This window comes from Carassius gibelio, chromosome A13 (genome assembly GCF_023724105.1).
Source record: "Carassius gibelio isolate Cgi1373 ecotype wild population from Czech Republic chromosome A13, carGib1.2-hapl.c, whole genome shotgun sequence".
In the NCBI taxonomy this organism is placed as follows: domain Eukaryota; kingdom Metazoa; phylum Chordata; class Actinopteri; order Cypriniformes; family Cyprinidae; genus Carassius; species Carassius gibelio.
Window position 1 is genome coordinate 26,846,713 of NC_068383.1, and position 14,501 is coordinate 26,861,213.

At 41.7% G+C, this 14,501-nt stretch overlaps 1 protein-coding gene across 5 annotated transcripts in view; it reads left to right on the forward strand.

The window, feature by feature from the left end:
* Window positions 1-14,501, forward strand: part of LOC128026717 (dystonin) — a 153,325-nt gene that overhangs the window by 97,756 nt on the left and 41,068 nt on the right. For all 5 annotated transcript variants that reach the window (XM_052613974.1, XM_052613977.1, XM_052613975.1 and 2 more), the window contains 12 exons: window positions 22-257; window positions 490-619; window positions 797-996; window positions 2,151-2,646; window positions 3,312-4,780; window positions 11,676-11,837; window positions 12,443-12,613; window positions 12,722-12,888; window positions 13,180-13,339; window positions 13,516-13,842; window positions 13,974-14,058; window positions 14,202-14,443. In XM_052613974.1, coding sequence (XP_052469934.1) covers window positions 22-257; window positions 490-619; window positions 797-996; window positions 2,151-2,646; window positions 3,312-4,780; window positions 11,676-11,837; window positions 12,443-12,613; window positions 12,722-12,888; window positions 13,180-13,339; window positions 13,516-13,842; window positions 13,974-14,058; window positions 14,202-14,443 — 3,845 coding nt within the window. The remainder of the gene's footprint in view (window positions 1-21; window positions 258-489; window positions 620-796; window positions 997-2,150; window positions 2,647-3,311; window positions 4,781-11,675; window positions 11,838-12,442; window positions 12,614-12,721; window positions 12,889-13,179; window positions 13,340-13,515; window positions 13,843-13,973; window positions 14,059-14,201; window positions 14,444-14,501) is intronic.

A 14,501-nucleotide genomic window follows, 5' to 3' on the forward strand; every position in this document is an offset into this window, starting at 1 on the left:
ATATACTTTATTTGCCATTAGAGCTGATGCTGGTACAGCAGAACATGTCCTACGTTAACAACAGTTATGAACATCTGGGGGAACTCCTGAAGGCCAGGTCCTCTGAGCTCGGCGCTTTGTTAAAGAGAGTTCAAGACGTCCATGAACAAGCTGAGTCTTTACGTCAGTGGATGGAAGACACAAAGAAAACGGCAACATCATTGAGTAACCATCCTTCTGGGAAAGACACAGTCAAATCACAGATAGAGCAACAGAAGGTACATGAAATGCATTACTGTGGAGTATTTGTAGGTGGTTAACAGGTCGTTCTGGGAGCATACTTCCACGTACTTTAATAAATTTTCCTAAACAATCACTGCAGAAAGTCTAAAGAAAGTGCACACATTCTGTGTCAACTTTCCAATAAATTGAAGATGGAAACCTTGACAGTATGTCAGTGTAAGACCATTCTTTAAGCTATCAACATTGATTATTCTGTCTGTCTTGCAGGTGTTTGAAGATAATATGAAACAAAAGCAAGTGCAGCTTCAGCAGCTCAGGGAGAATCTGCTCCGTTTAATCGAGGAACACCCTGATTCACCCGAGGCAGAAAAGTGGAAGCACATGCTGGCACAGATAGGTATGCATGCATCACGTCCAAAACCATCCATCTGCTTTCATCTGCTCATCTGTGTGGATGGCCAGGTGCAGATTCACACACTTATCTTCTGTCCACCACACGCTGTGAATCAATGCTCAGCTAAAGTGGAGCTGGGAGTGATAAAGTGATGTGTACTCTACTCTGCTCCACACACAGATGCAGGATGGGAGGAGGTCAGGGGCACAGTGGAGATCCGGAAGCAGCACCTGGAGGAGTCGTCCCGCATGCTGGAGCTCTTCCAGACGACCCAGCCGCAGCTCTCACAGTGGCTGCAGGAGAAGGAGCTGATGATGGGCGTCCTGGGACCTCTGTCTGTGGACCCAAACATGCTCAACACACAAAAGCAGCAAGTCCAGGTACTGGCAGTCACACTGTAAACATACATGTGAATGAATTAATGCCATACACGATCAAATATTAGAGATTATATGACGAATAGTTCACTCCAAATTTATTTCAGAAAATGAGTAATCTTATTTCACAATAACAGCATATTTTATATTAAGGCTGGTTTTGTGCCAACCTTAAAAAGATGCAAATTACAAGCTATAGGACAACAACAATAAAGGAAGATATAAATGTAATAGCTTTAAATTCTTAAGGCACAGTAATTTGAATACATACATGTAAACAACTGCCTAGTTACTGTTAAAACTACAGAAGTTCTCCGGTCAAGAGTAGTGAGGGCTTTCCTCTGTTTTTTTAGTTTTTTTTTTTTATAGGCTTGTTGCGCTTAATAATGCTTAAACTTCAAGGTCATCTTGTGCTTTATTTTCAAATTCATGCATGTTTCTTCATAGCGTTAACGTGTCTTAAATATTAAGCTGTCCTGTGTTATTTACATACTGCAATAAACATAATACAGCAAGATCTATATCCAAACACCCTTCATATTCAATAGAGCGATCTTTTTCTCATCTTCATGTTGTTCCAAATCTGTGTGACTTTCTTTTGGGGAACAGAAAAGATATTTTGAAGAATACTCTTACTGTGTTTTTTCTTTGATGAGATTTTTAAATAGTTATTCATAATTCAGTGCATCCTCGATCAAAGCAGTCTTCTGTCTTGAGAAGTCTTGCAGTTAATAAACTGCTCATTAATAGCTAATAAGGTAGTTGTTAAGTTTAGATATGGGGTAGGATTAAGGGATGTAGAATTTGGCCATGAAGAGCAAGGCATTAATATGTGCTTTTATAAGTACTAGTAAACAGCCAATATGCCAATAATACTCACGCTAATAAGCACCTTGTTAATATTGAGAATCGGTCCTTAAACTATAGTGTTACCATGCTATTTTGCTGTTTGTGGAGCCTTTAAAATGACATATTCTGCTTGTTTCATGTGAACACTTGTTTCATGGAAGAAATTCAAACAAGTTTGGGATGGTGACGACATCTATCTTATTATGTTACAAAGATGGAGTGACATGCTGTACTATCTCTTATGCAACTGAAGATTAGTTATCCCTTAATGCATATTACTTAATGTCATATGTTGATTCTTTGATTAGATTCTCCTCAAGGAGTTCGAGAGCCGCAAGCCTCAGTATGAGAAGTTAACCGAGGCGGCCACAGCCATCGCTAGTGCGTCAGAGCAGCAGGATCCTGCCGCAGAGCAGGTTAAAGAACAGCTGGCATCTGTTTCCCAGAAATGGCAGGCCCTGACAGATCAGCTGTCTCAGAGACATGCTCTCATTGAGAAGGCTGTCGGTAAGACCACTCAGTTCCAGGAGCTCTTGCGAAGCCTCAGTAAAAGTGCCACTTGTCTGGAGACTGAACTTAATAACCAGCAGGCCCTCAGCACCCAACCTGATGAAGTCAAGAAGCAGATTGAAGCCACTAATTCAATCCTGGCTCAGCTACGAGAGGAGAAGAAGAGGCTGAAGGAGGCAGAAACCGTCTGCTCTGAGCTCTCTGCCATGGTGACTGAGGAGTATCTCAGAGCAGACTTGACAAAACAGCTTGAGAGCATCACTAAACCATTTAGACAACTTGAGGACAAAGCAGGTATTGTAGTTTAGCTGCTTCTGTCTGCAACATCACAGAATATCCTGATTTTCTATTTGCACACATAGAACTGTGCCAAAACCTACCCAGAATTTGAAAGGCCTTTATTCATAAAAGTCATATACATCCTTTGACCTGTGTATGTTAATTTATCAAATATTTTAGCTAATTTGATAATGTTCCTCAGCTAAGTTGAATACACTGTAAGATTAAATCGATTCCACCAATCCTCCCCAAAATCAGTGTGGAATATGCAAAAAAATCAGCAGATTCCACCTGTGCTTGATTTTACATGCATATTTCCAAAATGTTGAAACCAGTCCTATTCACCTTTAAAATGTATATCCTAAAGAGAGAGAACAAACACTGTCCAATTATCCAATTATCCATTATCCAATTACGACCAGATATACTTGGATTTTATTTCTGTTGCTTAGCACTGGGTGTCCCCAAAAACTCCACATTATGTAGATTCATAGCGGACATCAGTCAAGTTCCAATTGGTTGTGCTCTTCATACTGCATTTTTGCTTTCAGTCATTGCAGAAAAATGCTTGGCACTGGAGACTTGTCACGTTATGTCCTGCTTGGACACAGTATTACATAATTGTGACAACTGTTGTACTTCTTATCTAACATTCTTATATCTTTCCTTGTGTCCACCAGGAAAGCGGATTGAGCAGCTCAACTCAGCCTTTGCCAGCTCCCAGCAGTTCCATCAGACATCGAAGGACTTCCAAGCCTGGCTGAATCAGACTCTGCAGGAGCAGTGTATGCCACAGCCCATCTCTGCTAATGCAGAGAAGTTAAAACAGAGTCTCAAGGAGAACAGTGCAGCTCAAAAGGCTATTAGCGAGCATGAAGAACCTTATAACACCATCATTAAAGAGGGAGAAGCTCTCCTCCAGAGCACGGAGGGGGCAGAGAAGGTGGCCCTTCAGGGACAGCTCTCTGCTCTAAAGTCCAGCTGGCATGATGTGAAGAAAGGTAATGCTGAGAAAGCAGAAAAGTTTCAAGGGGCCTTGGAGAGGGCACTGAAGTACACAGAACACTATGAGAAGCTTAGCTCATGGTTGCAAGAGGTTGAAGACAGTGAGAAGAATGTGAAGCTTAGCGCAAACTCAGTGGAGATCGAGGGCTCCCTCTCACAGTTGAAGGCCATCCAGAAAGACGTTGAGAAGCATAGAGGGCAAGTTGTGATGATGAATGCAGCTGCAGACAGCCTCCTGGAGGTAGTCACCTCAGATGGGGATTCGGTTAGGGAGGAGAAGGTAGCTACTGGTAAAAGAGTCGATAAGCTGACAGAAGATCTAACGCTTAAAAGAGAATCATTAGAAAATATCTCACAGAAGCTAAAAGAGTTCAACGACTTACAGAAAGAAGCCAAAGGGCAGCTGGAGGCTGCCAGGAAACAGCTCGATTCTCACTCAGCTTTGGGTGTCCAGGCCTACAGCAATAAGAACCTGACCAACATGAAGGCTCAGCAGAACAGCTTAGAGGCTGTCCACAACCAGGTTGAGCATCTCAAAAATGTTGCAAAAAGTCTTGTGGTAGATGCCTCTGAGGTGGAAGGTGTGACAGACCTTCTTCTTCAGGCAGACAGCTTGGAAAAAGACCACATGTCAATTACCAAAAAGGTAGAGGATGCATGCTCCACCTTGGAGAACAAACTCCAGGGCATTGGACAATTCCAGAACAGCATTCGTGAAATGTTTGCGAACTTCACAGACCTGGACGATGAGTTCGATGGAATGGCTCCTGTAGACAGGGATCTTGACACCTTATGGGATCAGCAAAGGACTATCAAAGACTTTGTTGCTAGACTTCAGGATCTGATGACCAACACAGCCAACGGCAGAGACAGGTGCAAAAAGATGCTGGAGTCAGAGGCCTCTCCAGATCTCCTGGGTCTGAAGAGAGACTTGGAAACCCTGGGCAAGCAGTGTGGAAAGCTGATGGACCGAGCCACTGGTAGAAGAGAACAGGTTGAGGAGACCCTCAGTCATCTTGAGGAGTTCTACAGCAAGGCGCAGGTGTTTAGCCACAAACTGAGCAGTGCCGAAAAACAAGAGGAGTCCCAAGGGTCTGTTGGCTTGGAAACAGAAGTCATTAACCAACAACTGGAGTCATTCAAGGTAAAATTAAGATTCATTACATATCTCACCTTGTTCTGTTCCCCTTCTACAAGATCCATAGCAGTCACTGACATTTGAAAGGATTGATAGACTGTGAATAAGAAATGTGCAAGTTGTCCATTTCATGTTTAATGAAAAAAATTAGATAACTTTACTGTAAACGAACATTTTTTTTTATTCCCAGATGACATCAGGTTCAAAAGGCTTCACTAAAAATAGTAACACTACAGTTAGTGAATATGAAGTAGTCTCACACAATCTCACATTAAAGATCATGAAATAAATGTTAGCTTTGCATTTTAATATGAATAAGATATGTTTCTACAGTGGCCCCCAAAATTATTTGGACAGGTGAAGTGTGATTTACGCAACATTAGTGGCACCCAAATCTTTATTTTTGAGGGAAAATGCCTGTTAATGAACATAAAATAACATAAAATACAGAATGTAAACGAGCTATATTATAGCAACATACTAAATATTGACTGTCTTCAGTGTTGCATTGTTCAGACAAATGCACACCATTGGTTGAGCCAGTGTTGTTACTGTGTGTTGGGCCTAGACTGTAATTACATATGGGCAACTAGTAGCACAGAAATGACACTTCATCTTACAATTATGAACGCCATTTTATTATCAACAAAATGTGAAATCAAGTGCTACATTTTACATTTAAATCATTTTACAAAAAAAAAAGAAAAGAAATGTATTGTAAGTTAAATGCAATACATACATACTTAAATGCAAAAAAGGGGGGCAACTGTTTTAGGGGCAACTGTTTATTGAAATTTCAGCGATTTTACAGCAGGATGTGTTTGATCTGTTAGTCACATGTTAGACCTGTCTGTAGACAGATCAGTATGAGCATCTGGTGCTAACAAAAGAGCATCAGCTGATGGGGCATTGTTGAGAATGTGTGGCGAGCCAGCCAGGGGCCAGTTGGGTGCTGTGTATCGTAGTGGCCCAGTGAAAGGCTGAGGGGTCTGACCTCTGCTCTTTGCCCTGTTGGTCAGCACTCGAGCAGGCCTATACATTCAACTGCAAAAAATAGGCTTTTTAAGCTCTCTTATTTTTAGCTGCAAGCTAATTCGTTTTTTCTGAATTTAGTTACAGTATAGGAAAATATTCTGTTCTTGTGGAAAATATTAGAAAATTGATTATGCTATATTAATCTGTTCAGCCTTTTTATTTTAGAGTGTTTAATTTAGTTTTGGTTGCATTTAATTCATATTTATGATGTTTCTATCAAAGCATTTAAATGAACGTTCAGTGTTTAGTAAATTGAAATTTTAGTGTTAGCATCAAATTACCACAGTCAGTAGTTTGCTGCCATTTACATATATATATATATATATATATATATATATATATAAATCTGTTGACAGTTATACGCTCACAGCAGAAGTATGTAGTGCGCAACAATGTCTGTTTGTGACTGTAGTTATTTTGGTTTGTTTTTACAAACTGAAGGATGGATTGAAATTATTTTTGCGCCACAGATGCAAATGATAGAGCTTAACTTGTATATTTTTTTAGCCAGCAATATTTTTTTAGAAGTTTACTTCATCTCTCAAAAATGACAGCTTTGTCTTGGTCAGTTGGATTCTTAGACTTATTTTGACTCCATATTTCAAGTGGTACATCATTTGGAAAATTATGCTATTGCAGGGATTTCTGGATTGTTCAGATGCTCAGAAATGTAGCTTATTCACCCAAATACTGGAGCGAAATGTTCTTTCTTTTCTTTTGTTATGGCAACACTTCGTTGTTTTCCTATTATAATCAAAAGACTTGAAGTTGTTTTATCTTTTCTTGTTATAGTCTAATTAAAAGTACTACTTAAGCGAAATCAAAGGAAATATTAGGATGGATAATATTGGTATAGTATATTATTACAACACTGAGAACCTGCTGAACCCAACATTGTGATATTTACAATATCTGCCCTGGTTAAAACCATTGTCATGACTTAAACTGTGATAAAACATTGTCCAGAAAGCCTTTAAAAGCTTGAAGCTAAAAGAAGCTTAACCTATATTTGGACATGCATCTGAATCAAACACGGACATCCATGCACTGTGATAAAGCATCAGCTGCCGCTGTTTGTCGATCATTTGACCCCTTGTTGTTCAGTCTCCCCCATTCTTTCTGTTCTTTTCAATGTCTGGATGGGTGATCACGGTTACATCAGCTGCTTCTGGAAAATCAGCTTTGTCCTCACTGATATGGCCATTAAACTCCAGATCATGAAACACAAAGGCTGGCATAGATTTCTGAGGATTTTTTTTTTTTTTTAGTCTGATTCTGTCATTTAAGAATATACATGTATAAAGTTTCTTGTTTAACCAATTTTTTTTGTTGTTTCTTCAATTCACTGGATTCATTTGTGAATACACCTAAAATGTAAATCAACTCACAACATGCTGACTTACAGGACTTGTTTGGAAATTGAAGGGTTGTTAGTGTTCTTAGTCTTCCTTCTACTTAGACATGACATTAATGTCTCCTGCGAACCTGTGGGAATTTCTGGCTCTTGAATCATAGCTGTACGTAATTCCATAGATGATGATGGGAAAGGCTCCTTTGTGAAGCCCCCAGTGTTGAGCTGACTCATCGGCCTGACTCACCATACAAATGGCCGAGAGCACAGCACTAGAACTTATGCACATTGTTGCATTATGATGAAGTCGTTATTTCACAGCGATCATGTTGCATTGGATGTTGAGAGAGAGATAACGTTTTTGGCCCAAAGGATCTCAGCCTTTGAGTGCTTGAGGAATATATTCAGAGATTTAACCTTTGTTATTTTCTAAATAATAGTTTTGCATTTCAGTGCCTGTGGGTATTGTTCGTGTGAATGGTGAGAGATTTTGTTTGTTTTTTTTTTGGACGGGGAAACATCCCTGCCCTGTTTCTGTGCACAGACAGCCATTGTCCTATCATGTCTGGTTTTAAATGAATGGTTTCATGCATCAAAGTTTTTGCCACGTACAAATGTTTGGTCAGAACTTCAAGGGTCACAAACTTATGTGCAAATTATTAGTAAAATCATTCTTGTGTAAAGTGTCACATTTTACATTCATAATTATTCATAAACAAATTCTGCTCATTTTTATAAATGAGGCCCCCAAATCAAGCAGCTGTAAAGCACAGCAAATGGTCAGGTTTATCAAAATACAGCGCCTCATAGAAAGATAAATCCCTTTTATTTGCTTCATGAGACATCTCTGTGGCGTCAGCAGCAGTAAACACATCTCAGAGACATTAGATATCTTGGACCTTGGAACTATGAAAACTAATGTTCTGCTCTTGTTAATTCACGGCCTGGATTATTACAAAATATCTGTTTTCGAATCCCACACATCTTTGACCTCTTCACCTCTGCCAGCTTCCTGATTTCCTCTTTCTGCTAACACAGAGGCGGTGTATTGATTCCCAGACACCCATGTGCTGTTCACTACTCCCTTCAAGCACTAAGTTCAGCTTTACATTTGCAATATTTCATGCTAACTGCAGTGTGAATGGACATGATAATGACATTATAATGGCCTCATTACTTATGCACAATTGCCAACTTCAACTAAAATCTGAGCTGGTGCTCAATGACTGACAAAAACTCTTGTTCCCTATGTAGGGCCTAACAGGATTGAACACATGTACTGTGTAGTTCACTTTGAAGGGCACTACAACATATCTAGAGATTATATTTACATTTACACATTTAGCAGACACTTTTATCCAAAGCAACTTATGGTGCATTCAGGCTATACATTCTTTTTTTTACCAGTATGTGTGTTCCCTGGGAGTTGAACGCATGTCTTTCTGTGCTGTTAACACAATGGTCTACCACTGAGCCACAGGAATTACATATGACAAGTAAAGTTGAAAAGTACCAGAAACAAAACTGCATTCTTTATTTAGTCTACCCTTCAATCCTTTGCTTCTCCCACTTTGTCCACTTGACATGAAAAAAGACCTGTCATGCACTTGGCACAGGTTACGGTGTTTCATTACCCCCATCTAGTTCCTCCCTAAGCATTCCGCTGTAATTATGAGACACTACAGGCTCTTCTCAGGCTCCAAAACACCAGGCAGGGAGGAGGAGAAACAAGGGACGGAGAGGGCAAGAGAGCAGAAAGCATATCTATTTCTGCCTTGTGTGATGTCATCTGAGAGATAGTGCCGGTCGATTTTGTAGCTTTGCTTTTTTCTCTCTCTCTGCCTTCCCCTGACAAGAGGAGGAGAGCTGTTGTCAGAGCAGAAGCACACTAAGAATTAAGTCAAATGGGACACGGAGACAGAAGGGGAGAATTAAAAGAGGGTCAAGCGTCTACCAATCAGCATGCACCCGCACAAATGGAGCTGTGGCAGATGTTGCCTGAATAATGTGAGGGGGGCGGGGCCTTGAGCCCTGTGCCAGGAGGGTGTCTGTCATTGCCGGTTGGACTGCAAGAGAAGCAGGAGCGGCTTTTTGTTTCTCCTGGAGCTTATGGCTTTGTTTTCCCAGATTTGAGAATTTGTATCGGGATATGCCAGCATACAGGATACCTCTGTGTGGATAACTGTACAGGAGTTCTCAGGAAATTCTAAAATTCCAAGCACTGGATGATGACTGTGATGGAGTTATAAAGGACTAAGGAAACAAGCAACAATGACAAGTTGTGACAATGGCGAGAAATGCAAACCAGCAGGATTGTCATTTTGGAAAAGGATGTATAAGAGGAAGAAGTGATGTATATTAGAAATAACAAAACAAACAAACAGAAAAAACAACTATTAACTTTATTTTCATCATCTCTATAAAATAAACGTAAAAAAAATGTATAGTATTTTTGTGGTATTGTAATTTTTTTATTTTAAATTGTATACATTAATACACAGTCAAAAAAAGTCTATAGTTTTATATATTGTTGTATTTATTTTCTCACGTTGTCTTTGGGGTAAAGTGTTGGCTTTTTTTAAGTTTCTTTTATGTTTTCATGTCTGGATTGTTGCACTGAAAAGCTTTACCTCATTGTTATAAGTCATAATGGGCAAACCACTGAGTAGACCAGACTGTCTGCGGCAGAACCCTTCTTGTGTAGGCAAAGGAGAGGAGGAGGACCTCAACATCGATGACTGTTATGTTCCCCAGAGGTCCATTTATGATACAGTGCGTCTGAATGAGCAAATTGACTCGGGCTCTAAAGGCAGCCTGGCCTCAAGGCACTTAGTCGGCACTTTACCATATAGCCATCGCAACCTGGACATAAGCGCACTCTGTGGGAACGGCGTCTTGGCCTCCTCCAGTGCTTTTGAGCTCCGCAGCAGGGAGGCGGTGCGCTTTGATGAGCGGCTGGTGTTCGATGGCTTGAAGCTTACTGGAGATATTATCCGGGGTGCAGACACCATGTTATGTAAGCCACGGCCAGTGGGTGAGAAAAAGGAGCCGGCACAGTATCGTCGTTCCTGGCGGACCTTTGCACCCCCAAACCTCAGCGAGTATGGCAGCTGCAGCGGAACGCTGTGCAATGAGGGAATGGGTCGAGGGGGAAGAGGAAGCAGTATGACCAACTCTCTTAACTCAAAAGGCGACTCGGGTCTGTGTAGTCCCACTGTGGAAAGAGAACAACGAAACTCACGAGCCCAGAGGCGACCCGAGCCTGGCACAAGAAGCCTTTCATCTGCTGAGGGGGTGCATGTATTTGGGGACCTGAAGCCAGGGTGTTCCCTCAGTTCTGGTCAGGAAGAGTTCCCCTTCTCCCCACTTAAAGACAGATTACCCACTTCGCTGTATTACACAAACGCATCAACGCTTGGAAGCCAACAACGGAACAATACATACATCTCAGACCTCAGTGTGGGTCAGCACACTGTTTCTAATAGCGATTTTTCAGCTATAAATGTCAGGACGCTGGCAGAGTCGAGTAGTAAAACACACAACTCCACAACATTCTCAGGATATGAGGAATTACCCACAGCTGAACTTCCCGAAGACATTTGTTTGGAGGGTGACTTTGAGCTGCTCAGTGATGTGGTGACAGAACCAAAGACTCTTTCACATCGCCGGCAGAATCTAGAACAACATGAAACCAAGGACGAAAAGTGTTATGAATGCGAGCAAAGAGTTACGGACTCCAAAATGGCAGACTTGGAGGATTTCTTGTTGTTAGTTGAAAGGGAGGCAGGTTTCTCCAATGGAATAAAACACGTGGATGATGAAGACATAGAGAGTCTATTAACTTCCATAGCTGAATGTTCTCAGATGGAACTTGTGGCCTTGCCTTCCACCCAGGTACCCCAAAATAGCCACGAATGTTGATCGTTTGATTAGTGTTTCCTGGGAGGCTGGCTAGTGCCATTCGGCCTTAATCAGATTAGTAGAAGCTGAATTAGGTTTATCGTGATTGCTGCTCAGTGACTCAGATGTTGTGATTGTGCACAGCTGGCTGTAACCGAGTCGCAGCCGCTCATAACAACCAGTTGCCTGGCCTTAGAATGCACATAGTGCCCATTTCTGTGGAAGAGCATCACCTTATAAGGCTGCTGGCTCCAACATATCTAGTTACCCTGCTGAAAAGACCAACCTAGCTGGCCTCTAGCATATGTTTGGGATGTTGCTCCACAGAACAGTATTGTAGCAGTAGCTACTATATGTTGTACACATTTATTTTTTTGCTTGGTGCCTATACTTGATCTCAACAAGTCTTTTTTTTTTCTCATTGTTTTTATCTGCTAATGAATTACAAGAAAAACATCTAATTAGATTTTTATTTGAGAACTCCATATAGTGTTCTTAGCTAGAGTGACCTCATGAGATTGGGGTTTATCTAATGATTGCTTGAATATTATGGAGATTGAATTGCTCAGATTTTTCTATGGGTTTTCAGTGTTCTTCTGTATTTGTCACTTACAGGTTTTCCACAAGGATGTCATTGAGTCGCTGCAGAGCCAATTGCAGGAACTGAACACACTGGGCCAAGCACTGATCCAAAATGCAGCCAAAGGCACCAGCACCAAAAAACTTGATCATGATCTAGAGGAGGTCAACACCAGATGGAACACCCTCAACAAAAAAGTAAGACCCTCTCTTCATCCAGTTTCAAAAGCGGTTTACATTTCAGTTGACAAGAAGATGTGCAATATCATGTATGAATCAGTTGATTTCTTTGTCCACTGCACTCTGGAATGCTCATAATCTTTTGATAACAATCATAATGTTTGCCAGTGTTGGTGAGTAACTGACAAGGGGAGTCGTGGCCTAGTGGTTAGAACGTTTGACTCCTAACCCTAGGGTTGTGGGTTTGAGTCTCGGGCTGGCATTACCACGACTTGAGGTGCCCTTGAGCAAGTCATTGAACCCCCAACTGCTCCCCGGGCCCCACAGCATAAATGGCCGCCCACTGCTCCGGGTGTGTGTGTGTGTTCACTGCTGTGTGTGTGCACTTTGGATGGGTTAAATGCAGAGGACAAATTCTGAGTATGGGTCACCATACTTGGCTGAATGTCACTTCACACAAGTAGTGATGCCTTTTCAGTAGTTTAAGACTAGTCCGTAAAATAGTGTAGCTAGGTTTTATAACAAGAAGCGGTGTAGTTTGAGATGCTACACCAATTTCTAGCATATCAAGCTATAGTTTTAAGATAGTTTCCTTAAAACTTCTGTATTTGTGATCTCCTCAGGTTGCGGAGCGATCTGCACAGCTTCATGAAGCCCTGCTGCAGTGTGGCAGGTTCCAGGATGCACTGGAGTCCCTTCTCAGCTGGCTCACGGACACCGAGGAGCTGGTGGCCAATCAGAAGCCTCCATCAGCAGAATTCAAAGTGGTGAAAGCACAGATACAAGAGCAGAAGGTATGATCGCCGAAATGCTTAGACTTTAGATCTCAGTGAGAATTAGTTGACTGAAATCTGTCTTTTGGTTTTACACATCACTGTATTCTTTCTGCTGGCTCTGTCTAGCTCCTGCAGAGACTGCTGGATGACCGGAGAGCTACGGTGGAGCTGATTAAGACGGAGGGACGGAAGGTGACAGACTTAGCTGATACTGTTGATAAGGAGAAGATTGCAAGAGAGATTGAATGCCTGGGGCAAAGGTGGGACGCCCTACTTAAGAAAGCTGAGAACAGGTAAAACTATTAACACAAATCTATTTAGGAAATGAAGTCCCTATTGTTGGCAAGTCAAATAAAAATAGACTATTATCACGTTTTGTGTGTGAAGCCAAAAAAAAATAAAAAATCCTTGGGTCGACCAATCCTAGGGTCCAGCTCTAAATAAATACTGGTTCTTATTTTCTGAATCTGTTCATAAGATATAATTTGTCTTTGTCATTTGTAAAGTACTTTGTTTTCTCTCTGTACAGTGTAAACAAACCCATTCATGTTCAGACATGAAACTAACTGCAATGTTTTTGGCAGACAAAAGCAGTTGGAGAATATTTTGGTGGTGGCACAGCAATTCCACGAGACCCTTGTGCCTTTGATGGAGTGGCTGGCAGCTACTGAAAAAAGACTAGCCAACTCAGAGCCCATCGGCACCCAGACGACCAAGATAGAGGAGCAAATTTCTCGGCATAAGGTGCAGAACCATCTGTAGCCACAGCGTAGTCCCATGTCCATGTTTAGTTTGTTTGTCATCGTGTTTATCTTTTTTTATCCATTGCCTATTTTCCCTTCATTTCTGTTGTTCTTGTGTTCTCATTTGACACATTCTTTTTCTGTTATGGTTTCCCCACCCCATTCCATGGTAATCAGGCTTTAGAGGAGGAGGTTTTGGGCCGTGGTAAGATCTTGTACCAGGCCATGAGTCTGGGCCAGTCTCTACGGGCGGTCAGCTGTGTGGATGACAAGCAGCTGGTGCAGGCAAAGCTTGACAGCACGCACAGCAGCTACATCGAGCTGCAGGAGCATTGCCGGCAGAAGTCCGAGCTATTGCGGCAGGCTTGTGCTAATGCCCAGCTCTTTGGGGAGGACGAAGTGGCCCTAATGACCTGGCTCGATGAGATGCACACCAAACTGAGCGAAGTCTCGATCCAAGACTACACGATGACTGTGATCGCAAAACAGCATGCTGAGCAGCTGGTACTTTACAAGCTCCTCCTCTTAAGGCTTCCTTCCCGTTTTCATTTCATTTGTCTGTTTGCAGTGGTGTGGTATGATTTATATCACTCTGTCAGAAGATGCTGGTGACTGATGTATGTTTCAATGTCCAGGCTCTTCATGAAGACATTGAGTTGAGGAAACTAGATATTGAACAGGCCATCCTAAATGGGTTAGAACTGCTGAAACAGACCACAGGTGAGATTTAAAAAATGCAATATTTTTTTTTATATATTTGCATGACCTGAGTCAACATTTAGAAGGTTTCCTGATTGATGAAATGTTTTCTGTGCTCTGAAAATATGTGAATTTCTGTATCTTGGGTGCACACTTTCATTCAGGCGATGAGGTTGTCGTCATCCAAGGTAAACTAGATGGAATAAAGACGAGGTACTCAGAGATCAACACAATGAGCAACAATGTTTCAAAGACTCTGGACAAAGCCCTGTCTCTTGCCACAAAGCTGCAAAACAGCCACGAAGAGCTGAACTCCTGGTTGGAGAAGGTAGAGTCTGAGCTGGCCACGTTTACAGCTCAAGAGCCGGTCGGAGAGCAGCTCACTCACTTACAAGAGAGGCAGAGAGTAAGTGTCAGTAATGCAGCTGTATTTAACCCATGGGTGAAAAAAAATCACAGCTGAG